At 40.2% G+C, this 27054-nt stretch overlaps 1 protein-coding gene across 2 annotated transcripts; it reads right to left on the bottom strand.

The window, feature by feature from the left end:
* On the bottom strand, window positions 13708–26119 carry LOC109228875. Of its 2 annotated transcripts, XM_019394115.1 has the most exons (8): window positions 24875–26119; window positions 17280–17519; window positions 16801–16896; window positions 16535–16624; window positions 15052–15201; window positions 14817–14941; window positions 14264–14393; window positions 13708–14055 (listed from the first exon to the last, which is right to left on the bottom strand). In XM_019394115.1, exons 1-8 carry the CDS (start codon window positions 25559–25561, stop codon window positions 13930–13932), a joined length of 1644 nt encoding a protein of 547 aa, XP_019249660.1. In that variant the 5' UTR covers window positions 25562–26119; the 3' UTR covers window positions 13708–13929. The 2 variants fall into 2 exon arrangements, with proteins under 2 accessions (XP_019249660.1, XP_019249661.1); XM_019394116.1 differs by lacking the exon at window positions 16801–16896 and having other exon boundaries at window positions 13783–14055; window positions 24875–26117.

The following is a 27054-nucleotide window of genomic DNA, read 5'->3' on the forward strand; positions in this document are numbered from 1 at the left end:
TGGAGAAAAGAAAGTTGGCTGGGAAGATGCAGCAGATGATAAGGGTTAACGGATTGAGAAGATGCATAGGGAGACATGGCCGCTCAGGAAAAGAAAGGGTAGTGTGAGTAAGGAAACTGGTTCCTTACAGAAGCAAAAGGTTGAGTTATCGGGTTTGGAGAGGTAGAAGACTCTGAAGTATCAAAAAGTGCTGTTACGCAGAGTGTTGTCTCTGATATTGCTGAAAAATGGAGGAACTTCTTGACATTGTTGAGTTCCAAAAATAGAATCACCTTTTGTTCCTCTAAGTCCCAACGTTTATGAAGAATAAGTGAAAACTGGGACTGAGTTTATTCTTGATAAAGAGAAGCTTGGGGAGATTCTTGGTGATCTGATTAATGGTTCAGCCTGCTCGGATAGGTAGAGAACCAGGTTACCCATGAACCCTTGGCAAAATAGAATTCTCAATTGAAGGGTGAGAATGAAAGATTGAGGAAACATATGGAGGACCTGAGAGAGCAGATGATCATTGATCAGAGGATTGTGAATGAACGAATGGACAGGCTCATCAAGGCATTAGCCCCTTACTTTTCTTCCTGCACAGTGATCCATGTCTTTCACACCTTCCAAATTGCCTTGAATTCCTATCTTCTTTTGATCCCTATATTTGATGGAATTGGTACTTAGTTGTTTAAATTGTCATAATCTGTATTGTTGAAACTACTATGATTTTGTTATAACTACTCTACTATGGGAAATCACTCTATTTTGTGCAATGACATTCACTTGTTGTTCTTGTTATTGTTTATGTCGTGTTGCCCAAGTGGCATGAGTTAATGTTGCTGAACTTCTTTTTGGTTGTGCTTCTTCTGTTATTCTTTTCAATTATGCCAAAAGGGGGAAGTTACATAAGTGTCAACAGGGGGAGGAACAGAATCGAATTGATATCTTGTGTTGTGCATGAAAGATAGCTCTGCTTTGCAGGGGGGATGTTGTTGATAACATGTTGATTATAAGTTTGATTCGCAGGGGAACATGTGAGGAATCTGGTTCTCAAGGGAACATCAATTTTGGGTTTGTCATCATGAAAAAGGGGAAAATTCCTCTGTTACAATGTTTCATGTTTTGATGATTTACCAAACGTTCTTAAGGAAACAGGTACGGACCAGATGTGATCAGTACATGTAAGGAATCTGATTCTCAGGGGGAATATCAATTCTAGGTTTGTCATCATCAAAAAGGGGGATATTGATAAGTTATGCTATTTTGTGTTTTGATGATTTGTCAAACAGTCTCGAGGAATCGGTTGTGATCAGTTCCTTTGGTCTAGTTCTCAGGGGAATATGGCTGATTCGCAGGGGAAACAATGTGGAAAACTTGTTCTCAGGAGGAATATCATTTCTAATTTTGTCATCGTAAAAAAGGGAGAAATTGATAAGTTATGCTTCTTTTGTTTTGATGACTTGACAAACTTCATGATAGAACCAGATAAGGAACCTAATACAATTAGTTCCCTTACATTCAAAGTAACTAGTCAGATGTCTGGTTCAATTCTCAATGAAATCAGATAAGGGAACAATAGAGGAAACATATATGGATCAGTTCCCCTGGTCGTCGTACAGTCAACTCTACTGATGTAAAAGCTGCTGCACTATACCGTCCGACAGCAGTACAGCAGCACAGTTGTAGCTTGCTAAGTCTAAACTAAAGGACACTTTATTACATCATCCTTGATGACATCACACATATATATTATCAACATGAGGCAAGGGATTTCATTGCTCTTACACTTGAAAATCAAAAGATAATATTCTCTCAAGTGCTAGCCACCACATCTCTCAAGAACAAAGCTACTGCAACCTCAAGGACCAAATCCAAATATTGAAGATATCTTAAGTCCTTAGGTTTGTTGAGTCTTTGTTATTTTGTACTTCATTTGTAATTCCTACTTAGCTTAGTTAGAAGCAATGTGTAGGAAACCTTGGTAAATCATAAACCTTTGTGTTTGTGTCTTGTCTAGAGTTAGTCGAGTTGTCAAGTCTTTGTAATAGAGTTATTACAAAGTGGCTTGTAATAGAGTTTTACAAGTTAGCGAGGGATTAACAGGTTAATTCCTAGGTTTAAAGTCTTTGTAATAGGGTTATTACAAAGTGTCTTGTAATAGAGTGTTACACATTAGTGAGGGATTAAGAGGTTAATTCCTAGGTTACAATAGGTTATAATCTAAAAGTTGCTAAGTAGTGAAGTTGGAATCATACAAGGGTAGGTCGTGGTTTCTTATTAGTGAGCTGAGAGTTTTCCACGTAAAACTCCATTGTGTTCTTTATTTACTGCCGATTTAATGTGGGAACAATAGAGAACCTAGTTCCCTATACTGTTTGGTTTTACAGTATGTTGCTTACTTTGGGAACTGATAGAGAACATGGTTCTCTATATCGTTTGTTGGGCTCTAGTTTCTATCACTTACGATTGATCCCGCTCAAAGGAATCCAAACCAAATGTGCAAATACCAAGGAACCCATGGTCACAAAATCGAAGACTGCAGACAATTAAGGGATGAGGTAGCTCGTTTATTCAACGAAGGTCATCTTCGAGAGTTCTTGAGTGACCGAGCTAAAAGTCACTTCAGAGATAGGGATACAAACAAGAAAAATGAACAGGAGGTACCGCAGCACGTGATTCATATAATCGTTGGTGGGGTCGATATTCCTCAGGGCTCGACATTCAAATGCACCAAAGTTACAATCACTAGGGAGAAACGTACCCGGGACTACTTACCAGAAGGTACCTTGTCTTTCAACGATGAGGATGCAGAAAGGATCGAATAGCCTCACAACGATGCACTGGTAATATCTATCCTTATGAATAAAATTCAAGTTAAACGTATGTTGGTTGATCCAGTTAGCTCGGCAAATATTATTTGATCGAGGGTCGTAGAGCAATTCTGCCTCCAGGATCAAATCGTGCCTACGGCTCGAGTACTCAACGGTTTCAACATGGCGAGTGGAACCACCAAGGGGGAAATCATTTTGCCAGTAAATGGGGCCGGAACTATCCAGGAAATGAAGTTCCATGTAATCGATGGTGATATGAGATACAACGCGATGCTCCCGGAAGGCCCTGGATTCATAATATGAAGGCAGTACCTTCAACGCCTCATCAAGTCTTGAAATTCCCAACACCGGAAGGAATCAAAATGGTGTACGGCGAACAACCCGCAGTCAAAGAGATGTTTGCAATTGATGAGGTAATACCAGTATCGACGCTATCATCAACGAAGGGACCGAAATCGAAGGGAAAGCAGGAAGTCAAATAGCAACTACAGTCACCAGCCTCGACCAGATCGGAGCAGCAAGAAACTTTCGAGGATGATAATTATATGATACCTCGAACCTTCGTAATCCCCGATGATTCCGATGCTACGAAGTCAACGGTTGACGATCTGGAACAAGTCACATTGATCGAGCATATGCCCGATCAAAAGGTATACCTAGGCACAGGGTTAACTCCCGAGCTCAGGGAAAGACTCATTAAATTCCTTATTAAAAATATGGATTGTTATTCTTGGTCCCACTTTGACATGACAGGGATCCCACTAGAGATTACCACTCATCGATGAGCTTGGACCCAAAGTTCAAACTGGTAAAGCAAAAGAGAAGGCCACAGTCCGAGGTTAAGCATACGTTCATCAAGGATGAGATAACCAAACTTCTCAAATTAGGGTCCATTTGGGAAGTAGAATATACCGAATGGCTAGCAAATGTAGTCGTAGTCCCTAAAAAGGGGAATACAGAATGTGCAACAACAACAACAACATACCTAGTAAAATTTCACTAGTGGGGTCTGGGGAGAGTAGAGTGTACGCCGACCTTACCCCTACCCCAAAAAGGGTAGAGAGACTGTTTCCAGAGACTCGGATCGACAAGAGAGACAATAATATCATAAAAGAAACAAAAGAAAAGGCATGTAACAACAAAATGTGCCAGAAAGAAAATAACAACAACGAATAAGTGAAAGGACAATAACACAAAACTATGCAAAACAACAATGTGAACACAACATAGACCGCTAACAAACCTAAACAAAACTCTATCAGACTAGCCGGTATAAAGAGGGAAGAAATCTCGACTACCCCCAAGCCTACCACCCTAATGCTCGACCTTCACATGTTCTTATCAAGAGCCATGTCCTCGAAAATCTGAAGCCCCGCCATGTGCTGCCTGATCACCTTCCCCCAATGCTTCTTAGGCCGCCCTCTGCCTCTTTACGTACCTGCTAAAGTCAACCGCTCACACCTCCTAATCGGTGCATCTAGGCTTCTCCTCCGCACGTGTCCGAACCATCTAAGCCGCGCTTCCCGCATCTTGTCGTCCACAGGAGCCACGCCCACCCTCTCCCGAATATCTTCATTCCTAATCTTATCCAGCACAGTGTGCCCACACATCCATCTCAACATCCTCATTTCTAATACTTTCATCTTCTGGATATTGAATTCTTGACTGGCCAACACTCAGCTCCATACATCATGGCCGGTCTAACCACCGCTCTATAGAACTTACCTTTGAGTTTCGGTGGCACATTATTGTCACACAAGACTCAAGACGCTAACCTCCATTTCATCCACCCCACCCCAATACGGTGCGTAACATCCCCGTCGATCTCTCCATCTCCCTGGATAATTGACCCTAAGTACTTAAAACTTTCTCTCTTGAGGATGGCCTGTGAGTCAAGCCTGACTTCCACATCCGCTTCCCCCGTCACGTCGCTGGACTTACATTCCACATATTTTGCCATAGTCTTACTCAACTTGAAACCTTAGACTCCAGGGCCTGCCTCCATACCTCCAGTCTCCCATTCACGCCGCCTCGCGTCTCATCAATTAGAACTATATCATCAGCAGATAACATACACTATGGCACCTCTCCTTGGATATGGTGTGTCAGTGCGTCCATCGCCAGAGCAAATAAGAACAGGCTGAGATCCTTGGTGTAACCCCACAATAACTGGAAAAGGCTCAGAGTCACCTCCCACAGTCCTAACCCGAGTCATAGCTCCATCATACATATCCTTTATCGCCCTAATGTAAGCCACTGACACACCTTTCACCTCCAAACACCTGCAAAGGACGTCCCTAGGAACTTGTCATACGCCTTCTCTAGGTCAATAAACACCATATGCAAATCCCTCTTCCTATCCCTGTATAGTTCCACCAACCTCCTATAAAGACTTAAACAAAGCATACCCTAAAGATTCTTTTCCTTTGCCGAATATTGATCGCATGATCGATGCCACGGCCGGCCACGAGACCCTCAGCTTCTCGATGCCTACTCCGGGTGCCATCAAATGTAAATGAACCCGGAGGATCAGGAAAAGACTTCGTTCATTACTAAGTACGGTACTCATTGCTACAATGTAATGCCATTTGGGTTTAAAAAATCTGGTGCTACTTATCAACGCCTAGTAAATCGAATGTTCGATGAACAAAAAGGTAAATCAATGGAGGTTTATATTAATGAGATTTAGTTGAGTCACTGCGCGTAGAGGATCATTTGACACATTTGCAGGAAACCTTCAACATATTGAAAAAATACAACATGAATCTCAATCATGAGAAATGTGCATTCGGGGTCGGTTCGGGCAAGTTGTTCGGCTTTATGGTGTCAAATCAGGGAATCAAGATTAACCCCGATAAAATCAAGGCAATCGAAGACATCATAGTCGTGGACAGCGTTAAGGTCGTACAAAGATTAACAGGGCGGATAGCCGCCTTAGGCCGGTTCATCTCGAGGTCTTCGGATCGAAGCCACAGGTTCTTCTCACTGCTCGAAAAGAAGAACAATTTCGCTTGGACCCCGGAATGCCAATAGGCATTGGAAGATTTAAAGCGGTATCTTTCAAGCCCCCCATTGCTTCATATCCGAAAGCGGACGAGCAACTCTACTTATATATGGCAGTCTCAGAAGTTGCGGTAAGTGGTGTCCTAGTTCGAGAAGAGCAAGGTACGCAATTTCTTGTTTACTATGTTAGCCGAACTTTAGGTGAAGCGGAGACCCGGTACCCACACTTAGAAAAATTAGCGCTTTCTCTAGTAAGCGCTTCTAGGAAATTAAAATCGTATTTTCAATTAACCCAATTTGTGTTGTAACCACTTACCCCCTTCGCAACATTTTGCACAAGCCCAAACTCTCAGGCCGATTGGCCAAATGGGCCATCGAGATTAGCGGGTACGATATTGAGTATCAACCCGAACGGTCATCAAGTCTCAAATCTTGGTAGACTTCGTGGCCGACGTCACGCCAGACCTCGTACCCGAGGTCGAAAAGGAACTATTGTTAAAATCGGGTACATCCTCAGGGGTGTGGACCCTCTTCACGGACAGCGCTTCGCATGTGAAGGGGTCCGGGCTAGGCATCATTTTGAAGCCACCCACATGCAATACGATTAGACAATCTATCAAAACCCCTAAGTTGACTAAAATGAGGCCGAGTATGAGGCCATGATTGCAGTTCTTGAACTAGCTAAAGGCTTTGGAGCAGAAGTCATCGAGGCCAAATGTGACTCCCTACTTGTGGTTAATAATGTCAACAGGACCTTCCAGGTTCGAGAAGATCGAATGCAGAGGTACTTGGACAAACTGCAGATAACCCTGCACCAGTTTAAAGAATGGACCCTACAGCATGTACCTCGAGAATAGAACAGTGAGGCCGATGCCCTCCCAAATTTGGGGTCATCGATCGAAGACGACGAAATTAGCACAGGAACTGTCGTGCAACTTCCGAAGTCGGTAATCGAAGAAGGCCACACTGAAAACTCTACAAGCCTAACTTGGGATCGAAGGAATAAATATATCGAGTATCTAAAAAATGGGAAGCTTCCATCGGACCCTAGGGAATCAAGGACTCTGCGAACAAAGGCTGCACAATTCACATTGGCTGAAGATGGAACATTATACAGAAAGATGTTCGATGGACCGTTGGTAGTATGTTTGGGTCCGGGAGACACCAACTACGTTCTACAAGAAACCCATGAGGATACTAGCGGGAACCATTCCGGTGCCGAATCACTGGTTCACAAAGTCATCAGAGCGGGATACTACTGGGTCGATATGGAAAAAAAATACTAAGGAGTTCGTTCGAAAATGCGACAAGTGCCAAAAATATGCACCGATGATCCACCAGCCCGGAGAACAACTTCATTCGGTCCTATCCCCATGGCCGTTCATGAAATGGGGAATGGATATCACCGTCCCTCTTCCATCGGCCCCAGGTAAAGCTAAATTCATTTTATTTATGACTGACTATTTCTCTAAGTAGGTTGAAGCACAGGCTTTCAAGAAAGTCAGAGAAAAAGAAGTTATAGACTTCATCTGGGATCACATGATATGCCGATTCGGGATACCCACCAAGATAGTATGCTTCAATGGAAAACAGTTTATCGGTAGCAAAATAACGAAGTTCCTCGAAGATGACAAAATAAAAAGGATATTATCCACACCGTATAATCCTAGTGGGAACGGACAGGTCGAATCAACAAACAAGACCATCATTTAGAATCTAAAGAAAAGGTTTAATGACACTAAGGGAAAACGGAGAGAAATTTTGCCCGAAGTCCTTTGGGCGTATCGAACAACGTCAAAATCTAGTACGGGGGAAACACAGTTCTCCTTAGTATATGGCACCGAACCTCTGATCGCGGTCGAGGTTAGGAACCTAGCCTCAGGTTTTGATACACAACGGAAGAGTCGAATCACGAGGCTATGGACACAAGCCTCGAACTGTTAGATGAAAAATGGGAGGCTTCCCTTGTTAGAATGGCAGCACAGAAGCAGCGCATTGAAAGATACTACAACCGAAGAACCAATCTTCGCCACTTTCGAATCGGGGACTTAGTTTTGAGAAAAGTCACCCTCAACACTCGAGACCCAAACGAAGGGAAGCTCGGCCCAAATTGGGAAGGACCATATCAGGTCCTCGGTGTCATCGGAAATGGATGTTACAAACTTGGCACGATGAACGATGAACAATTGCCAAACAATTGGAACATAGCACTCCTCAAACAATATTATTGCTAAGGTATGACTTTCTCCTTTTTCATTTGTATTTGATGCTAACTTATTGCAGGTGTTCGATCGAAAACATTGAGATTCTTCGACACAAAGACCTTAGGTTTTAAAGCACACATTGCACTCTTTTTCCCTCAGATCGGTTTTTGTCCCAAATGGGTAGTCCGGCGAGGTCTTTAATGAGGCAATAATTATTTATGCTGCCTGGGGACAATTCAACAGTATCCGAGAACTCTTTGCAATCAACCTCGAATACTAGGGGGCATCACCCTCGGATGTTATGTTCTCAAGGAAAATACTTTGTATCAACAGTGTCTCGATAGGTAAATTTTTTAAAGGGTCAAACGGTCAAATGAACCGTGTCCATGTAGATTACTCGAGCTCCAATGGAAAAACATGTATGCATGATCTATTGAAAGAAGTATTCTTTTTATTTGCTAGATGTTCCATGCCTTAACAAAATTTCTACTTTACTTATGATCTATTGCGGAAACTGGCTCAAGCGCCGATCGCGGCTAAAGCTCGAGCAATCAACCCCGTACTCGGGGACTGCCGTCCAAAAATCGACATGTTTGAAATACCAAACTTCGAGACCATAAGACCTTGAACAGGCAACCCTCAGTTTTATAGGCCATGGCCACCACACTCGGGGACTGACGCTTCGAACAAGTTCGAAGCATAATTAAGAAACAAGCCCAAAGGGCAAATCTCAAGTTAAAGGCTACGACCAAACTAACCGTTCGGAGACATCCGAATTCCATAGCAAAACAAGCCTTCTAATATTTTTACCAAACTAGTTAAAATAGGCTACCTTTGGCAAAGTTACAAAGGGTTTCGATAACATCAACCCTAAAAAACCTTAAGGGGTACCAAATTGTTCGAACTCTTAAATAAGCTTATGCTAAGGCATAACAAAGTAAAAGGTTTTCGATAACACTGAATCCTGGTGGATACAGATTTATCTCGTGCCAAGGCATAACAAATTTTTATATGATTAAACTTTTTAAGCCAAAAAGGGAAATAGCCACTCTTTTGAGGCCATGTCGCCCAATTCAAGAGCCTAAGGGCCATTATATTGAGTTCAAGAACCCACCCTCCCTCAACTGAAACCTAAGGGTTTTTTCTACTCCGAGTTTGAGCAAGTACTCACTCGATTATAGAAACTATACTAATCTGGCTTCGACAAAATTTTCGCAAGGCAATGAAGTGAGTCAAAATTCTCACAAGATATAAAGTAGATCAAAATTATCATAAGGCGGAAAGCAAAACAAAGTTTTCACAAAACACAAATTAGAGAAGAGTGAGAAAAAACAAGAGATCTTTCATATATGCAAAAAATTTACAAAGACCACTCAGGGTCTTGCACAAAAAATTCGGAAAAGAAAAAATTCTAAGTGCCTAATCTTCCCCGGGAGCATTATCCTCATCTTCATCTTCACCACTCTCGGATCCACTCGCGCTCCCAGAGTCATCATCAGAAGAAGAAAGCAGCGCTTTAGCTTCGGCCTCGAGTAATTTCGTGTTCTCGATATCAACAGCAAGGTCGAAGCCACGAGTCTGAGCGGTGCCAACCACTTCTCTCGCTCGATCTTGAGAAGCTTCAGCATCAGCTCGGTAGACGGCCACGATCGCCTCCGCTTCAGCCTTTACTCTTTCTGCCTCAAATGCGGCCTTTGCTAGATCGGCAGCCAACCTATCGTCGAGATCCTTAATTATCTTGGCTCGGGCCAAGATTTCCTCCTTCATTCTTTGGAGTTAGCATTCGACTGATGACAGTTGGGCTCAAGCTGTATCCTTCTCCGAGGCAAGGCGGTCTATATTTTGCTTCCACCCTAAAGTCTTCGCCTTCATCATGTTGGCCTCCTCATGGAGTTGCTCGATCTTTTCAGCCTTCTGTTGAACCTGCAATGTCAAAGTATTAGTCGTCATCCCCGAATTGATACATCGAACTTCTAAGAAAACTCTTTATTACCTGCTCGATCAGGTCGGTCTGCTCTTTGTGAGCTTTGGCCAGTTCAGCTCGGAGGTCCTTGATCTCCTCTTCTTTTTTCCTACTGAAGAGTTTGAGGGAATCTCTCTCCTCCGTGAGACTTTTAAGATCGGCCTCACACCGGTTCAGCTCGGACCGAGATTTAGAAAACACTTCCCGATGAAGCGTCATGGCCTATGGAGAAATAAAGGAAATCAGGCAAGAGGAAATAAAGGCAAACGTAATACTGATAACGGGATCTGAAGTTTACCTGGATCAGGAGTCCCTGATCCTCATCGAAGATACTCGATGCATCACCCAAATCGGAAGCATCTTCGACTCCCGTGAAGCAACCGTGGAAAAGGTCCTCTCCCTCATGGGCCATTCCTACATTGGGGGTCTCCATGGCCTGGGCTTCCTCAATTTTCCCCTCGGAAAATACGGGGAGGGGCAGCGAATCATCAATATTTATTGCCTCAAGCAAGTCACTTGGGGCGTTCTCTTCATTCCGAAGGGCCTCAGAACCCGCCCCTTCAAGCTCATCTGTCGATTGCTCATCACGGCGGGAGGCATCTTCAGCCTCCAAGGAATCAGGGACTTTGCTCAAGCCACCCTTCGAGATCTCCTCGGTCCGAAGCCGAACCTCTTCGATCATCACCGGCTCAGCGGCCTTTGGGACCTCGGTGCCCCTCTTTCAAGCCACCAGCTCGTAGTCAGCATCTTCTTTTTCCTCTTCTTCATCTCTTAGTCACTGAGCTACATCGGTTGGCAGGGCGGCGTTGTCATTCCTCGACTTACGAGCCTTGCTCTTTTTAGGATTTGGAGTCTCGGAGGGCGAGAGCCTTTTTCTTTTCTTCTCCTTCAACGGCTTCGGGACCGGGAGCGGAACCTCCTCCTCCCCGGATGGGGGCCTCATGACGGCATCTTTCCCAAGGTCTATATAAAAGGAAATCAAGTAAGCATAAGAGGGAAAACATTTTAAGGCCATCAGATACGTGAAGAAAAGCTTATCGTGATTTTTGGCCTCCCATCGGCCCCTTGCTAAATCGCGCCATGAGCGCTCAGCATACGAGAAGGTCGAAGCTAGGGTCTGAACCCACCTCTCGAGGTCCGGGATCGCACCAGGCATCCAAGTGACCACTACATCACAAAAAAAGGTGTCGGTAAAAAGAAGTAAAGAAACAAAACAATAAATAAAAGCTAAAGGAAGGATCGAACTTACGCTCCATATTCCACTTCTAGGGAAATGGCATCTTTTCGGCCAGAATTACGTCGTAAGTTTTCACTCGAACGAATCGACCCATCCACCCTCGATCTTTGTCCTCGTCTATGCTCGAGAACAATACCTTGGTGGCCCAACGCTGAAGCTTTATCAACCCACCTCGAAAAGGACGGTGCCTATACAGCCTGATGAGGTGGTCGAGGGTGAAAGGGTTTCCATCTTTTTTGCTCGCAAAAAATCGAAGCAAGATGACAATCCGCCAAAAGGAAGGGTGGATCTGGCCTAGGGTTATTTGGTATTGGCGGCAAAAGTCGATGATAACGGGATCTACAGGGCCCAACGTGAAAGCATAAGTGTAAACACTTAGAAACCCTTCCACGTGGGCAGTAATATCTTCCTCGGGAGACGGAATCACCACCTCTTTCTTCTCCCAATGGAGTTCTTCCTTGACCTGCTCGAGGTCTCTCGCAGTTATCGAGCATATGTACCTAGACATTGGCTCACACCGACCAGGGACAGAAGAAGTTTTCTCGACTTTGAAGTCGGAAGAAAGATCACACCCATCTCGGGAAAGTATTCCTCAGGGCGCGGCTCCACCGGTGTTTTCTGGTCGACCGGTCGCGATGAAGAGGCTTTTTCCTTTTGAGGAACAATTTTTGATGTCTTCTCCATTTTTGAGTAAAAAAAGAAGAAGAGGATAAGGTTTGGTGTTTTTAGAAAGGGTTGGTAACGGAGCATAACGGGAAGGCCTAGAAGATGCGAAAAGCTTTGAAGATTTGCAGATAGACTTGAAGAACTCAAAGGGATTTTGAAGGTTAGTACAAGAAAATTCCAAAGTGAAGTTTGAGGGAGTGAGAGTAAGACCTATTGAAGGATTCACGGCGACGGTTCAAAGGCACTGGTGGCCGACAGCCAACTGACACTCATTAATGATTTTGGGATTTGTACCGATGGGATGCTTCGGTCGCTTACATTGCTTACGTCACGAGGATGACATCATGATGGATCGAGGTATAAAGTTGAAGGCTCGATTCGTTTGTTCTCATTAAATTCCAAGAAACGAGGGGAATATCTGTATACGATTAAAACCGGGCCTATCCGATTATGCTATTTGATCGAGACAAGGGACTGCGTCGAGGCGTAGCCTCGTAACGAATCAGACCAGAGCACGAAGATGAGGCATCGAGTCCAAGGATCGAGGTGTCTGTCGAGATTGAGGCCAGCAGCGACCAAGACCAAATATGACAAACTTTGAGCAAAGCGCAATAACGGAAAGGCGAGATATCCGTGACAGACCGGGATCATGGCGTACATCTCGGAACAGATCATATCAAGGGCGGTCATCTAGTTAATCATGGGACTTACTTCCATAGTTAGAATTGTACCTTAAATGGGATTCCTCTACTATATAAAGGAGGTCCTAATCATCTTGTAGACACCTTACATTCACACAGATCAAAGGAATACAAATTCACTTTTTAATTTACATTCTCTTGTTTATCAGCTTGTTACGATTTAACTGTCATTTCACAACTAGCTCGAGGGTATACTAGCTCGAGGGCTCTGTCCAAACATTGGTTTGCTTTACATTATTGTCAATTTTCATCACTTATCTTTACGTTTATCAATTCGTATTAGGTGAAATCATGTATCGTTAAAACCACATTATAAGTTTAATTGTTTTTCAATTTTTAGGGTAAATAGTTTGGCGTCCACCGTGGGGCTAAGGATAATAGTGATTGCCTGGTATTAATTCCAGTAACACACACTACTTTACGCTTGTTCTTGTGAGCATCTTTGATTTCAGGGTCAACATGTCTAACTCGCAAGCACTACCCACTCACGCCGATGACGGCCTCGGTTTCCACGGAAAAAGCGGTAATGTGGCCGCCCCAGGAATCGAAGTGGCTCAAGCTGGCCACGAGGGAGTACCTATAGCAGACCCCGTCGATGTCAGTTCGCATGTCGTCCTACATGCAAATCTAGGCGTCAACCCTTGAAATAGTGGCCGCACAATTAGGACTGTGCGATGCACAAGTACGTCATCTAGGGGAGAAATTCAAAAATAGCCAAATTTACAAGCGGTCATTCAAAAGTAGCCACAGTTTCAAAAGTAATCGAAATTTAATCACTTTTTCATATAAAAATAAATCGGAACGAAAACACTGTTCAAAATTTGAAAAATATTCCAGTATAATATACTGAACTTCCAGCATATACCGGTCCAGCATAATATGCTGGAAGTTCATACACAGATGCGCACCAATCTCCAGTATATTATGCTGGAACTTTCCGTTTTGCAACAAAATAGTGACTTTTTCAATGACTATGCACACGCTGGCTATTTTCCATTTAGCAATCCGGAAACTGGCTAGCCCGTGCTATTTTTACGTCATCTAGTTGTAACAGAAAGGATCCAATTTCTACCACCCCTCCCTCTTGCACAAAATTGGTACGACGAGCAAAATTTGAAAAGAAATAAAAAGCAGGCACCGGAAATACTATGTTATTAACGATCAAATTCCCCTTTTGGGCCATTAAAGCAGAATAACATCACCAAAGAGACATAAGCTTTAAAGGAACTATACACAGAACAGTCCTTCATTGCCATACTGAAGGGTATAAGCTATTTACAGTTGATTGCAGTATTATGTGACTTTTTCGCTTGCGGGGGGATCTATTGGTGCATGGAAAGGATTAGAACTCGATCCCACTGTTCAACTGAACAGAGAAGGAAGGCCGGACAGTGTTGCCAAGAGGGGTTTCAACCTTGAAAACCAACCCTGAGCTCCCAACATTTCCATTCCACTTGGATCGCCCAAGCTGCATTTGCGCAAGAAAAAGGCAATATGTCAAAATAAAAGAATATAACTAACTTAATTCGGCAATGAGAGCAAAGGGACATGCAAAGACAAGCGAGACACGGTGTCTGCAAAAGCACAACCCCCACCCCCACCCCCCACCCAAAAAAAAAAATAATAAAAAAAAAGGGAAAAGAAAAGAGAAGAAAAAAGGATCAGAAGTGACTCACAGCTAACGACGCATAGGCAGAAGAATGTCTTGCAACTGTGCAACCACAGATGACACTTAATACCTCCTTTAGAGAATGTGTGATTTCTGCCTGCAAACCAGGGCTGCTCCCACCAAATGTCGGGCATACACTGATACCATAGCCAAAAAGAAATGATTAGATGGTGGTTGATACTGACAAAAACTAGTTATCAACATGAAAGAAGGAAGAGATGAAGAATACTTCATCAAAAAGAAGAGAGATGAAGACAACTATAACTTACTGTACATGTAAGCAGAATGCAAGTGCTATGAACACAATTGCTATTGCTAACACGCACAAGCAAGTCACATATAATGGAGAAGAGACCAGGAAGTTGCTATGACAATTGAAAGTGGAAGCCTTACACAAAAATTTAGAGAACTTCTAATGAAAAAACTCCACAATTGTGGAGTAAACGTCTCCATATTGCTAGTGCCACTTCACCATTGGATGCTGGTGCCAACACCATGAACAGCAAACCACACTAGCATAAAAGTTCAGTGCTTAACAAATATGAATCAACCAGTATTACCTTAATTGAACGGTTGGCCTATACATGAGACCAGATCTCTTCCAAGCTAAAGCCTGGGTGACCCCAAAGCTAAATGATTTGTCAGGCAAATGCATCATTGGCACAATGCACGTTCCATATTTATTCTGCATATAATAAGAGAAAAGTATATTAATCTTAAATAAAACAGTTGATGAAGTGGCTGAAAAAAGTACAGAAGTCATCAAATGTCAAATACTTGCATCATACACCTCACCTTGCAAGAGAAACTGAACTTGAGCTCCCCTGGGTATTGACCCTGGGCTTGGAGCAGACCTCCACATAGAGGTAAAAAGGCACTGGTGGAAACGCCCTCCCCAGCCACATAATTTATTTGACCATTTGGAAATTGCAAGTCCATAAACGACTGCAAAAATAAAGAGAGTAAGTTGCTAAGCAACAAAATAAAATGAGTAATTAAGCTTCCAAATCCACCAAAGCAACAGTGAAGAAAAGCATCTGAGTTTAAATCGGCGGGCCCATACCCACCAAGTTCGAAATTGGAAAAAACAGATTACTTGGTTATCCAAAGGAAAAAAAAAACCTAAAATTTTCCGCAAAAGAGAAATTTTCGTGCTCACTTATGTTACATGTTCTTGCTTGTGTTAAACTTAGCATGACCAACAACAGACAAGTTACTGAAGATTAATACTTCAACACCCCGTCCTGAATAAAATATCAGGGTTCCGAAGTTTACTCCAATCACCAAGTCTTTCACATGCATGTGCTAAATCCAAAGCAGCATCAGAAATTTAGCACTGGGAAATCATCGAGGTTAAGAAAGTATCTTGAGACATTAACTGTTTTTCCCAGTCCTTCAAATATTTAAGACAGTTAAACATAGCTAGGAGGGTACAGAGTTAATAATTAAATTCTTAGATCAAGTCGAAGCTACTCCAGTAGAATATCTATTGAAGGAACTTACAGACAAAAAAAAAATATTTATATATATTCGTTGAAGGATCCACAAATGACTAATACTAATTCAAATGCTACAATTGCACTGTCGCATTTTTAAAGTCGTTGATGAACTCAAATCTTCTTCGTTCTTTTCTAATGAGCATTCCTCATTTTGATGGCACAAGAGGTGCAAAAAGACATGCTCAATTAGCGACTTGGGGATATTGGAGAAGTAAGATCTCTCAGTAAACACTTAGAGAAGTGGCATTATTGGCTTTATAGGTGCTTTTTTATAGAGAACCATGTACTGGGGTGCAGGTTCTCTACTTTGCATAAACAGCTTGTATACGAGGACTTTCCCACCTACCAACGAAGTTTATCGGGAAAACAAAGTACACCCAGGTCTGAAGAATGTGGAATATGCCTCTTATTAGGCAAATGAAAACGCAATGCAATATTATTATGATCTTCAAACAGCCGATAAGAGAGAGCGGAGATAGTGGATGTCTGATCTGTATTGGTTTGATTTCATCTTTAGACCACATCTCAATTGACACAATTAAAGACCTAATAAAGCATGGCTGCCAGAGGAACATTACCTTCCTGCTATGACTGCAGCTAGCATACAGTTAAAGAAAAGTAAATTCTCTAATACACATTCCTCAAAAAAATATTCCCTAATAAAGAAAAAGCTAGGGGGAAACATGGTAGACAAACTTAGAAGAAAGGTAAAACAGCAGCAAATCGGACCAAATTAGCAGAAATACCAGTAGTTTACATGAATAAAAAGCTCCACTTACACAGGCCAAAGGTTTAAGGCAGATCATTGACATAAGCAGCCACCTTCGATGCTTTGACCACACAGCTGGACAAAGAGAATGCATCCCACGCTGTCCATTGATTAATAGAGACAATAAGTATATTAATGTATTTACTGTGCACACAAAAAAAGTTAAAAATGAGTCTACTTCTGGGGGGGGGGGGGGAGGGGGAGGGGGGGGGGTAAGGAAATCATTCTATTTAATAAGAGACTAGAATCATCACTACAGACAATCTAAAATCTTACTGATAATGTCTGCATCACCAGTATGAGAAATTTCCAAGTGGAATAGACTATGAAGACATTACCCATCCCAACTCCAAATGCGCCTTCATTTTCACGCTGCAACACTAACTAATTTTATGTTTTCTTTTCAACGCGAAAGGAGGAGCAGTGACAAAACAGTAACCAAATATAAAGTACTTCACAGGAAGCTTCCAGTTGAATCTGAATTTCAATTGAATGATCAATTCATTTACAACCGTGTGATTATTAGAGAAGCTATATTCATATTGCTACCCTACTGCTTCCCAGCCAATCAATTGAGACATTGGATTCAACAATTACACGCAACACAAGCCACACTATCATGAATAACTAATTTGTGTCTGTCTAGCAAAACAAGCTACAATACAACCAGTATGATAAGCCGCTTTCCCTCAGGTTCCCAAAAGTATCAAAAGACTTCTAATGCAAACAATCTTCAAAAGTTGCAGTTTGCATACCTTCCTATCATAGCCATACCAAAGAAGGTGTTGCTTAGACAAGTGAACTGGCAGAAGTAATGTTGAATCACGGACAAAAAGCACTGGTCCAAGCTGGACAAGGAACAGGGAAGAATTTTCATTTCCTGATGTGGAACTGCCCTGTGATGCCTCAACTCTCCATAAATCTCCTCTGGCAACCACAGAACTTTCTACATTTCTGGTCCTACTTTCATATGTTGATGAAACATTGATCGTACCCTGCACTTGGAGATCAAGGTAGTAAGATCTCAAAATTCATAATAAAGGAACATAAATCACAACATCTTTCCCCATCACATATGAACCTACACAAGTTTAGAGCAAGTATCCTCCACAACTGGCCTCAAAGCCCCAATCTTATAAAAGGGGAAGGAATGGCGAAAAAGGAGGGTATACATGAAATGCTGCTTATTTAAGAAAAGGAATTTAGCGATTTAATAAACTAGTAACTAAAACTGAATAAGAAACTTAAGACTGCATTTTTTCATCTCAATCAAAATTTTAAATTGGTTTTTAAACTCAAGTGCTTCTTACTTCAACTATTTCACTTAATTATATTATTTCAATTAACTTTGTTCACATAATTGGTTTTTTTTTTAACTATAGTTTTTAACTATTTCATTGAGCCTATTCTTTAATTACGCTTTGAGCTTATCCTACCAGATCGACAATACTGAACATTTTCTTGGGAGGGGAGTGTGTAAATGAATGACTATTATATATATTGTTATAAAAGCATGAATATAATGTTGGAAGACCAAAACAGCCCTAAAATATTCATTGAATTTTATAATATTGATGTACAAAAACGTAAAATTAGTTTGTGAGTTGTAACATCCAAATCAAATATGGAATCCAAGTCCCAAGTCAGAATTACAATCTTTGGTATATAGATACGTACAAGTAAAATAAATTTCTGCATTTAATTTTTTTGACGTTTAACTTTAAGAAACACTAACAGAGAGCCGACCATATGTTTTTCTCATTAATCGCAATAGAAAAAAATTGGGTTATTATATAAGAGTAAAAAGAATTACTTTAGGTTTTCCAAGTACAAAATAAGACTTGTGGTTTTTCTGATATTCTAAAAATATACTTTACGTAATTACTTTTTAAACTTCTTTCTTTTTTCTTTTATTGAGTAACTTTATTCTAAGAGTACTGTACAATATATTTTAATGGATAGCTCTATTTGGATAGTACGTAGTCTTAATGTAGTAAATACTTTCAAATTAAAATAAATACTAGAAGATATTTATTATAAATCTAATTAAATTATCTACTCCTATATTCTCTCCCTTGAAAATTACAATCAGTTATTAACGACAACTCTAACTGAATTGACTACTCATATATTCTCTCCCTTGAAAGATAATTAACTCGGCTTATATCCTAGGGCTATTTTATCTTTGTTAAAATTTCAATCAGGCATTAGTTGCAACTTTGATCAAATTCCTCTTACTTTACTCACTTGTCCTACTTATTTTATATCTTTTGAAATGACGTTACTCTTACATAGACAATGGTGACCCCTAAATTAGATTTACTAAAAAAACTTGAGGAAAATCTTTGTTCAAGAAACCTGCTAAAGTACACAACTAACCTGGTGATTTTTTTCAACTTCCATAAAATTAAGAAAATTCATCAATTAATAAACCTTGTTTAATCGCTCTTTTTTCTCTCGCAGTTTTGGTTAATATTATATTGTATACTTCAATTTATAAGCAATATCCTCTTAATTTGCATGGAAGACAAAGATATGTTCAATTTTAATTCAAAAGCATTGAAGAGGAAGAAAGTCAGTGTGGGCCAAGAATATATGTGGGCCAAGAATATGTGTGTGAATTACCAAGGTATAAATTTTCCCAAAAACTTTTCTTGCCCTAAACCGCTCCTGAACTCTTAAAAAAAGGTGCAAAATTCATAGATATAGGCAAGTCCCTCCCGTCCAGTTTATGGATTCACTTGATTCCGAAATAGTTTTTCAAACTACAACATACTTCCACACTAAAATAAAATAACACTCAACAACCACCAGAAGTTATGGTGGCATGACTAATATCCTTTATCATTAACTAGAGATCTCAGGTTTGACCTTTTGGAATGAAACTGTCTTTGACCAGGTGCTTTACCCCTTAAAGTGGGACATTCATTAGTTCGAACCGAAAACAAGTACTCCCTCCGTTTCATATTAAATGAGGTACTTTCTTTTTTAGTCTGTTCCAAAATAAATGACACATTTCTAAATTTGGAAATAATTCAACTTTAAACTCCTCATTTTACCTATTTTACCCTTATGAGAAGCTTTTATAACCACACAAAAGTCATGGCCCCCACAAAGCTTTACCCCTTAAGCTTTTAAGACCACAAATTTCAAAAGTCTTTCTTTTTTTCCTTAAAGTCCGTGCCGAGTCAAATTACCTCATTTAATTTGAAACGGAGGGAGTATTAAATACCGAGCAAAAAATCAAAAAAGTAACATTCAGCCGTCAAGATAATCATATATTATGCAGACTGATTTTTATGCTCTTCAAAAGCTAAATTATATATTTCTTCAACAAGATAATTTTCTGTTGGGTGAATCGTAATATTTAAAACTTTATCCACTAAGATCTTGAACAAACACTAATAAAACATATAATAAAACAGATTACAAGTAAACAAAATGCTATGATACACTCCAAGTAATGAACAACCATGTCGATAATTTTAAGGAAAAAAAGAAAAAAGAATGCATATAGGTATATGTGTGATGATCGATATTTGGAGACACTGAACTATTTCATGCACGAACAAGCATACTCGTTGAAGAGACATAGGATTGGAGTTGAATTAATTAGAATTGGAGTTGAATCTAGAGATTAGAATAATGATTAGATGACTTTCTATGTTTATTTTCTTTGTTATTAATGAATTTTAATCTAACGAAATATAACTTTAATGTACTCGGATCATTGATGCTTCACTAAATTACAGAAAATCATACGACTTTAATCGAATAATTATGTGATTCCTGAATGTTTAGTTCCATTTTGTTCTTTAATGGTATCAAAATATTATTAATGAGTTGGTTTGAATTATATATTAAAATTTTAAGAATTTGATTATTGAATTTTATGCATTACTTTTGAAATGTGTTTGATAATATTTGACATAAAATATTCATGCATCGCACGAACGTACAGACTAGTTATAAGAAAAGCACTCAAAATTATATTCATAAAAACCAACCCATATGAGTAAAGGCAAGTGACAATAAATCTTTTTAGACTTACAAAACTCATATGGAAGGTAGTGTTTCACAAGATTGAAATATGAGTTTTTCTTCATGGAATATAAAAGCAGTATAATGTGAAAATATAAAAATATTAAATAAAAACCTAAGCCGTCAACCTTTAGTTGCTGATGAAGGGAACATCTCCAGCCAATATATTTTAAAAAATAAGCAATACACAAGAAATGACACTTTTGCTTGCCCAACTACGGAATGTTTTGTATTTTATACCTCATTATCTAGTTCTCACATTTTGTGTCCGCCGACTTGTAGACATTTATAAATTTTGTTCAATAAAACTTTTGGCTATACGTGAGCAACACATGAGTCATTGGCCACATGCGACAAACTTCCAGCCGTGAGGCGCAAGCAAACCAATAAACACGTAAAAGAGTAATAGAGGCCACAAACGAAATTAGCAGAGATTATAGTTCACTAGTTCATAAGCTCTAGTTCCACATTCTTACATATATTTCCACATGACTTATGCAAGTATTAGTTATGCAAAAAAGAACACTTACAATGAAACATTGTATGCTAAGTTTTATGGAGAAAGAAAAAATGAAACAAAACATTCTATTTACAATGTTGAACTTTTATCTGGAGATTATTTTTTCCACTTAACTCCCAACCAAACATGACCTAAGGTTTTGAATTTCATTTTATCTGTTTTAGATAACCTCTCAATGATTGTTTTAAAATTATTTTAGCATTTATTTAAACGATTTTTGTCCCTTTAAAGTGTTTCTTGATTTACAAGATTCCTCATTTGGTTAGGACTAGAGCTCCTTAATCCTTTTCTTTTTTCAAATAGAATTGGGAACATCAATATGTAACTATCCACCTGTTATTCTCCATAATATTTTGCTGTTGGTTTCATGTTCTTTTTAAAGAACTTTCCGGGTTTGCTCTTAGCTCCTTTCAAAGGATTTTTCCGCGGAGAAACTAGGAAACATAAAACCCCTTCTATAGGTCTCGTGCCTTATCATATTCACTATTAGCACTTAACCTATATGTTCAAAGAGGACCCCGTCACTAACATTTTGGAAAATTGAAAACCTAATTATGCGTAAGACACCTTACATTTCCTAATGCTTGTATTCACAGTACGAAAATCCCGAGATCTTCATTTTCCCACACCATTATAGCTTAAGTACTTTGAAGACCAAGCTCAAAGAATGGAGCAGAACCTTGCAAGGCAACCTAGCTTTACAGAAGGCAAGTGTTTTCAGTCAACTTGCAGAGATGGAAGGAATTCATGATCAAAGGAGCCTGACTGAAGAAGAAATCCTCTCAAAGAACTCATTATCACTGGAGTTTGAGGAGATTGCTAGTAATGAAGAAGTAGCATGGAGGCAGAGGTCCAGGGCTTTATGGCTAAAAGAGGGAGACAAGAACACCAAGTTCTTTCACAGAACAGCTAATGCTCATAGAAGATACAATAATATAGATCAACTGGTGGTAGAACGGGAGTCTTTACAGGCTCCAGAAGACATCAAAAGGGAGGTTATCAGATACTATAAGAAGCTGTACACAGAGGAAGAAGAATGGAGACCAACAGGGCCCAATAGCATCCATCAAATGATTACAGAGGAGGACAACCTAATGCTACAAAGTCTATTTGGAGAACAGGAAATATGGGACAGTGTTAAGGCATGTGCAGGGGATAAAGCACCACGACCAGATGGTTTTTCAATGGCTTTTTTTAACAAATGCTGGGAAGTGGTAAAAAGGGATGTTGTAGCAGCAGTCCAGAACTTCTATGAGCAGGAAATATTTGAGAAGAGTATGAATGCTACCTTTGTAGCATTGATTCCTAAGAAGGCAGTGGCAAAAGAGCTAAAAGATTTCAGACCAATAAGTTTGATCAGTAGCATATACAAAATTATCTCCAAGCTACTGACTGAAAGACTCAAGAAGGTGGTCAACAAGCTGGTGGATCATCAACAAATGGCTTTCATTAGGGGAAGACAGATCATGGATGTTGTCCTAGTGGCTAATGAATGCATAGATACAAGGATCTCAAGCAAAGAACCTTGGATTCTATGTAAGTTGGATATAGAGAAGGCTTATGATCATTTGAACGGGAGGTACCTGCTACAAATTCTAAGGAGGATGGGATTTGGAGGGAGGTGGATTAGATGGATATCATACTGCATTTCTACTGTAAGTTTCTCAATCCTTATTAATGGAGCTCCAGCTGGATTTTTTCCTTCTCAGAGGGGGCTAAGACAAGGGGACCCTCTTTCCCCTTTTCTATTTATCTTGGCCATGGAGGGACTGAATGAAATGCTGAAGAAAGCACAGACAAACAGCTGGATAAGGGGATTTAAAATGACCAATAGAACTGACAACAATGGAAGGATTTCTCACTTACAATATGCAGATGATACCTTGGTATTCTGTGAAGCAGATAGAGAGCAAATGAAAGTCCTAAGAGTGATATTCATCCTGTTTGAAGCCACTTCTGGATTGCACATCAACTGGCAAAAAAGCCTTATTTATCCGGTTAATGATGTAATGGAAATACAGAGTCTGGCAAATGTTTTGGGGGGGAAGGTGGGGGTTCTGCCTACTATATACTTGGGGATGCCTTTGGGAGCCAAGAGCAAATCAAAAGGAATATGGAATAATGTGTTGGAAAAATGTGAAAAGAAATTGTCTAACTGGAAGAATCAGTATTTGTCAATGGGAGGGAGGCTGATTTTGATCAATTCTGTTTTGGATGCCATGCCTACATACATGATGTCTTTATTTCCAATGCCAGCTAGTGTAGTGAACAGAATTGATGCCCTTAGAAGAAACTTTCTATGGGAAGGTAACTGTGACAAAAAGAAGTTTCACCTGGTTAAGTGGGGTGATCTAACTACAAGCAAAAAATCAGGGGGGTTGGGGATCAAAAATCTGAAAGTGCAGAATCAAAGTCTGATGCTGAAGTGGTTGTGGAAATTTGCAGCAGATGAGCAATCTCTGTGGACAGAAGTGATTAGGGAAAAATATGGAAAGGAAGGAAGCTGGACAACCAAGACAGTAAGAAGACCATATGGAGTCAGTCTGTGGAGATCAATTAGGAACTTATGGCCAAAACTAATCAACAAGGCAAAGTTCAAAGTTGGTAATGGTAGAAAGATTTCACTATGGGAGGACAATTGGCTAGGCCAAGGATCTCTGAAGTGACTATTCCCGGATATTTTCAATGTGTGTCAACAACAGAATGCTACTATAGAAGAGGTGTGGTCAAACCAAGGCTGGAATCTCACATTCAGAAGACTGTTAAATGATTGGGAGATTGACAGAGTTGTGGAATTCTATAGTTCTCTGCAGCAGTTCAGTGGCATCAGCTCAAACCAAGATCAAGACATGATCAAATGGCAAGGCAATAGTCAAAGGAAGTTCTCAGTTAAAGATGCTTACAAGGAGTTCAATCAGTCCAATAATCAAGTGGAATGTTGGCCATGGAAGATGATTTGGAAAGTAAAAATACCACATATGGTGGCATGCTTCACATGGCTACCGGCAAGAGAAGCAGTTTTAACTCATGACAATCTAACTAGAAGAGGTTTTCAATTGTGCTCCAAATGTTATCTATGTGAAGAGGAGGAAGAGACAATTCACCATCTCTTTTTGCACTGCAAGTTCACCTCTCAGATATGGAGAATATTCATCAGTCTGAGGGGAATTCAATGGGCAATGCCTGGAAGAGTCCTTGATATTCTGGCAAGCTGGAGTAAAATGGGCACACCTTGTAGAGAAAGAGAGAGATGGAGAATTGTCCCAGCATGCATATGGTGGACAGTTTGGGAAGAAAGGAATCAAAGATGCTTTGAAGATAAGTCTAGCAGCATTCAGAATATTAAGATGAAATGTCTAGCTCTTTTTTATTTTTGGTGTAAAGGTCAGCTTTTGGAGGATCATGAATCCATTTTAGATGTTTTAGAGTCCTTATAAGAAGAAGAAGAAGGACTAGGAGTGCCTACTTTTTGCTAGGGCATCCTTTTTTTGTAATTATGGGGGACTTCACAATTTTAGTGAAGTCTTATATCAATATACAACTATGTTATCTTTTTCAAAAAAAAAAGTATCTTCAGAGTGCAAAAACTATGTTACATTTACTGAGGCTTTTACCAATGAACAAACGTATGGAAACTTACATTTTTAAATACTGCAGCAAATATAGCTTCTAAGCGCAAAAGTCTTTGTTAGGTTCTTGCATCAACCATATGTTTAAAATTGCAAAGCAAGAAATTCATATACGTCACTGGACACGAACATAAACCTTTTGTGTTTCAATAAAATTCACCTGTGATCTGCCAAAATTTTTGAATGCCTTCAAATTAACACCAAAAAACTCTTCTTCGCCCGGCCTATCATCAGCTGAATCCTTTTCAGCGTTCCCATATCCCCTAAATCTTTCAGCCAACGAACCCAAATCCTCCTGCAATGTAATACCCAGATCAGCTCTATGGCTATCCGTCCCCGCCATCATAGATACCCCTAACTTCTCGTCTTGCCGAAAAGGCCATGGCAACTTCCTGACAAACTGCTGAACCATTCCATTTAAGCAAGCCCCGAAGTCTGCTCCAGCCTGTCCTATTCTGTTCCCAATATCAAAAATTGATGAAACCCCTGTAATAGTAGAGTTGTCAACACTGATCCCAAAATCCCTTGGAATGAAATTCTGACTTGGCAACTCGACATCAAAAAGCTTGGTAGCCTGCCCTAATCTGTTCCCAATATCAAAAATGGCGGAAACCCCTGAAATTGCAGTGTTATCCACAGCTATCCCAAAATCCCTCGGAATGAAGCTTTGACTAATCAACTCTACATCAAAAAGCTTGGAACTTTGTGGATCAGGCCACGAAAACGATGGAGGACTAATATGCGACTGAATCAAACCAGTGACTCCTTGAGCAAGCTTATCAGCTAAGTCTTGCCCATGTCTTTGCACCTCTTCCCATGCTTCAAATGATCTCTCCACAGACATCATTTCCCAAAATAAACCTTAAATTTCTTCTGAAAATTCAAATTAGCCCTTAAAACTTCACTCTATAGGAAATCAGTAAATCAAACGGTAGTACTACAGTAACAAGCATCAAGTACAACTTAAACAATCACGTTGTTCGCCTGACCCAGCTTACTCGTCAAATTCATAAGTAGTAACATAGATTCCATAAGTGACAGTAAATCTCAGGTTTTACCAACTATCAATAGAAGATTGAAAGAAAGTTACCAGGAACAACGACGCTTCTAGAACTCAGCTTTAGCTCATGAGCTCAAATTGAACCGTTTCCAACCTCGAGATGCTCCCAAATAGTGAAATTTGCAAATTAGGGATTCGTAATTTTGAGATTGAAGATAAGGGTACAGGATAGAAGTTGTTAGGGTTTGTAGGAAACAGTTGAAAAACGTAAAGATGAGAAGTATGAGCTCATCAAAGACGTGTGAAAACTGAAAGCTGATATTCTTTGAGCTTTGAAGAGAGTAAAATTTAAAAGGCCGTGGCCAGTGGTAAGATATGTTTTGGGGGGTTTTGGACTTTTGGTGCGCACACCCTTCACTGTTTAATGCCACGTCGGTGGCGATAACGCCTTGTGGTTCTCAAGATAGAAATTTCCTTTCGAGGTGGGCCTTCTGGGCCCCAAATGTCGTCATCCGGCCTTCTACAGTTTTCTATTGGGCCATCAGTCAAAAACCGTGGAGTAATCCTTTGTATACACACGGCCTGCTTTGTTATGCTTTTTTCTGGAAGGGATTTTTTTCTTGGGCTTCTTTTACTTTTAGCCCGTGCTAACTATTTACATTCGATAGGCAAAAAAGTGCATAAAATTTGTATAATATATATATATATATATATATATATATATAAAATATATATTTTTCGGCTATTATTTTGAGAGTGGCTATACAGTGCTAAAACTATCCTAATTTTACATATTACCCACCCTAAATAAGGTATGCTTACAGTTTATGTATAAGGAGAGGCATCGTGGTGCATGTTATTTGCAGGACCAAGACGGAGTACTTGGAGGCAAGCCATGGAGTCTAAAGGTTTCAAGTTGAGCAGGACCAAGACAGAGTACTTGGAGTGCAAGTTTAGTGGGACGACTCAGGTTGTGGATGGAGAAGTGAGGCTTGATTCTCAAGTCATCCCTAGGAGATAGAGTTTTAAATACCTTGGGTCAGTTATACAGGGAAATAGAGAGATCGACGAGTATATTACACATCATATTGGGGTGGGATGGATGAAATAAAGGCTCTCTTCAGGTGTTCTGTATGATAAGAATGTGCCACCTAAACTTTAAGGTAAGTTTTATAGAGTGGTGGTCAAACTGACTATGTTATATGGGGCTGAGTGTTGGCCAATCAAGAAATTCCATGTCCAAAAAAATGAAAGTGGCTGAAATGAGGATGTTGAGATGGATGTGCAGGCATACCATGCTGGATAGAATTAGAAATGAAGTTATTCAGGATAAGGTGGGC

This window comes from Nicotiana attenuata, chromosome 7 (genome assembly GCF_001879085.1).
Source record: "Nicotiana attenuata strain UT chromosome 7, NIATTr2, whole genome shotgun sequence".
Classification (NCBI taxonomy): Eukaryota; Viridiplantae; Streptophyta; class Magnoliopsida; order Solanales; family Solanaceae; genus Nicotiana; species Nicotiana attenuata.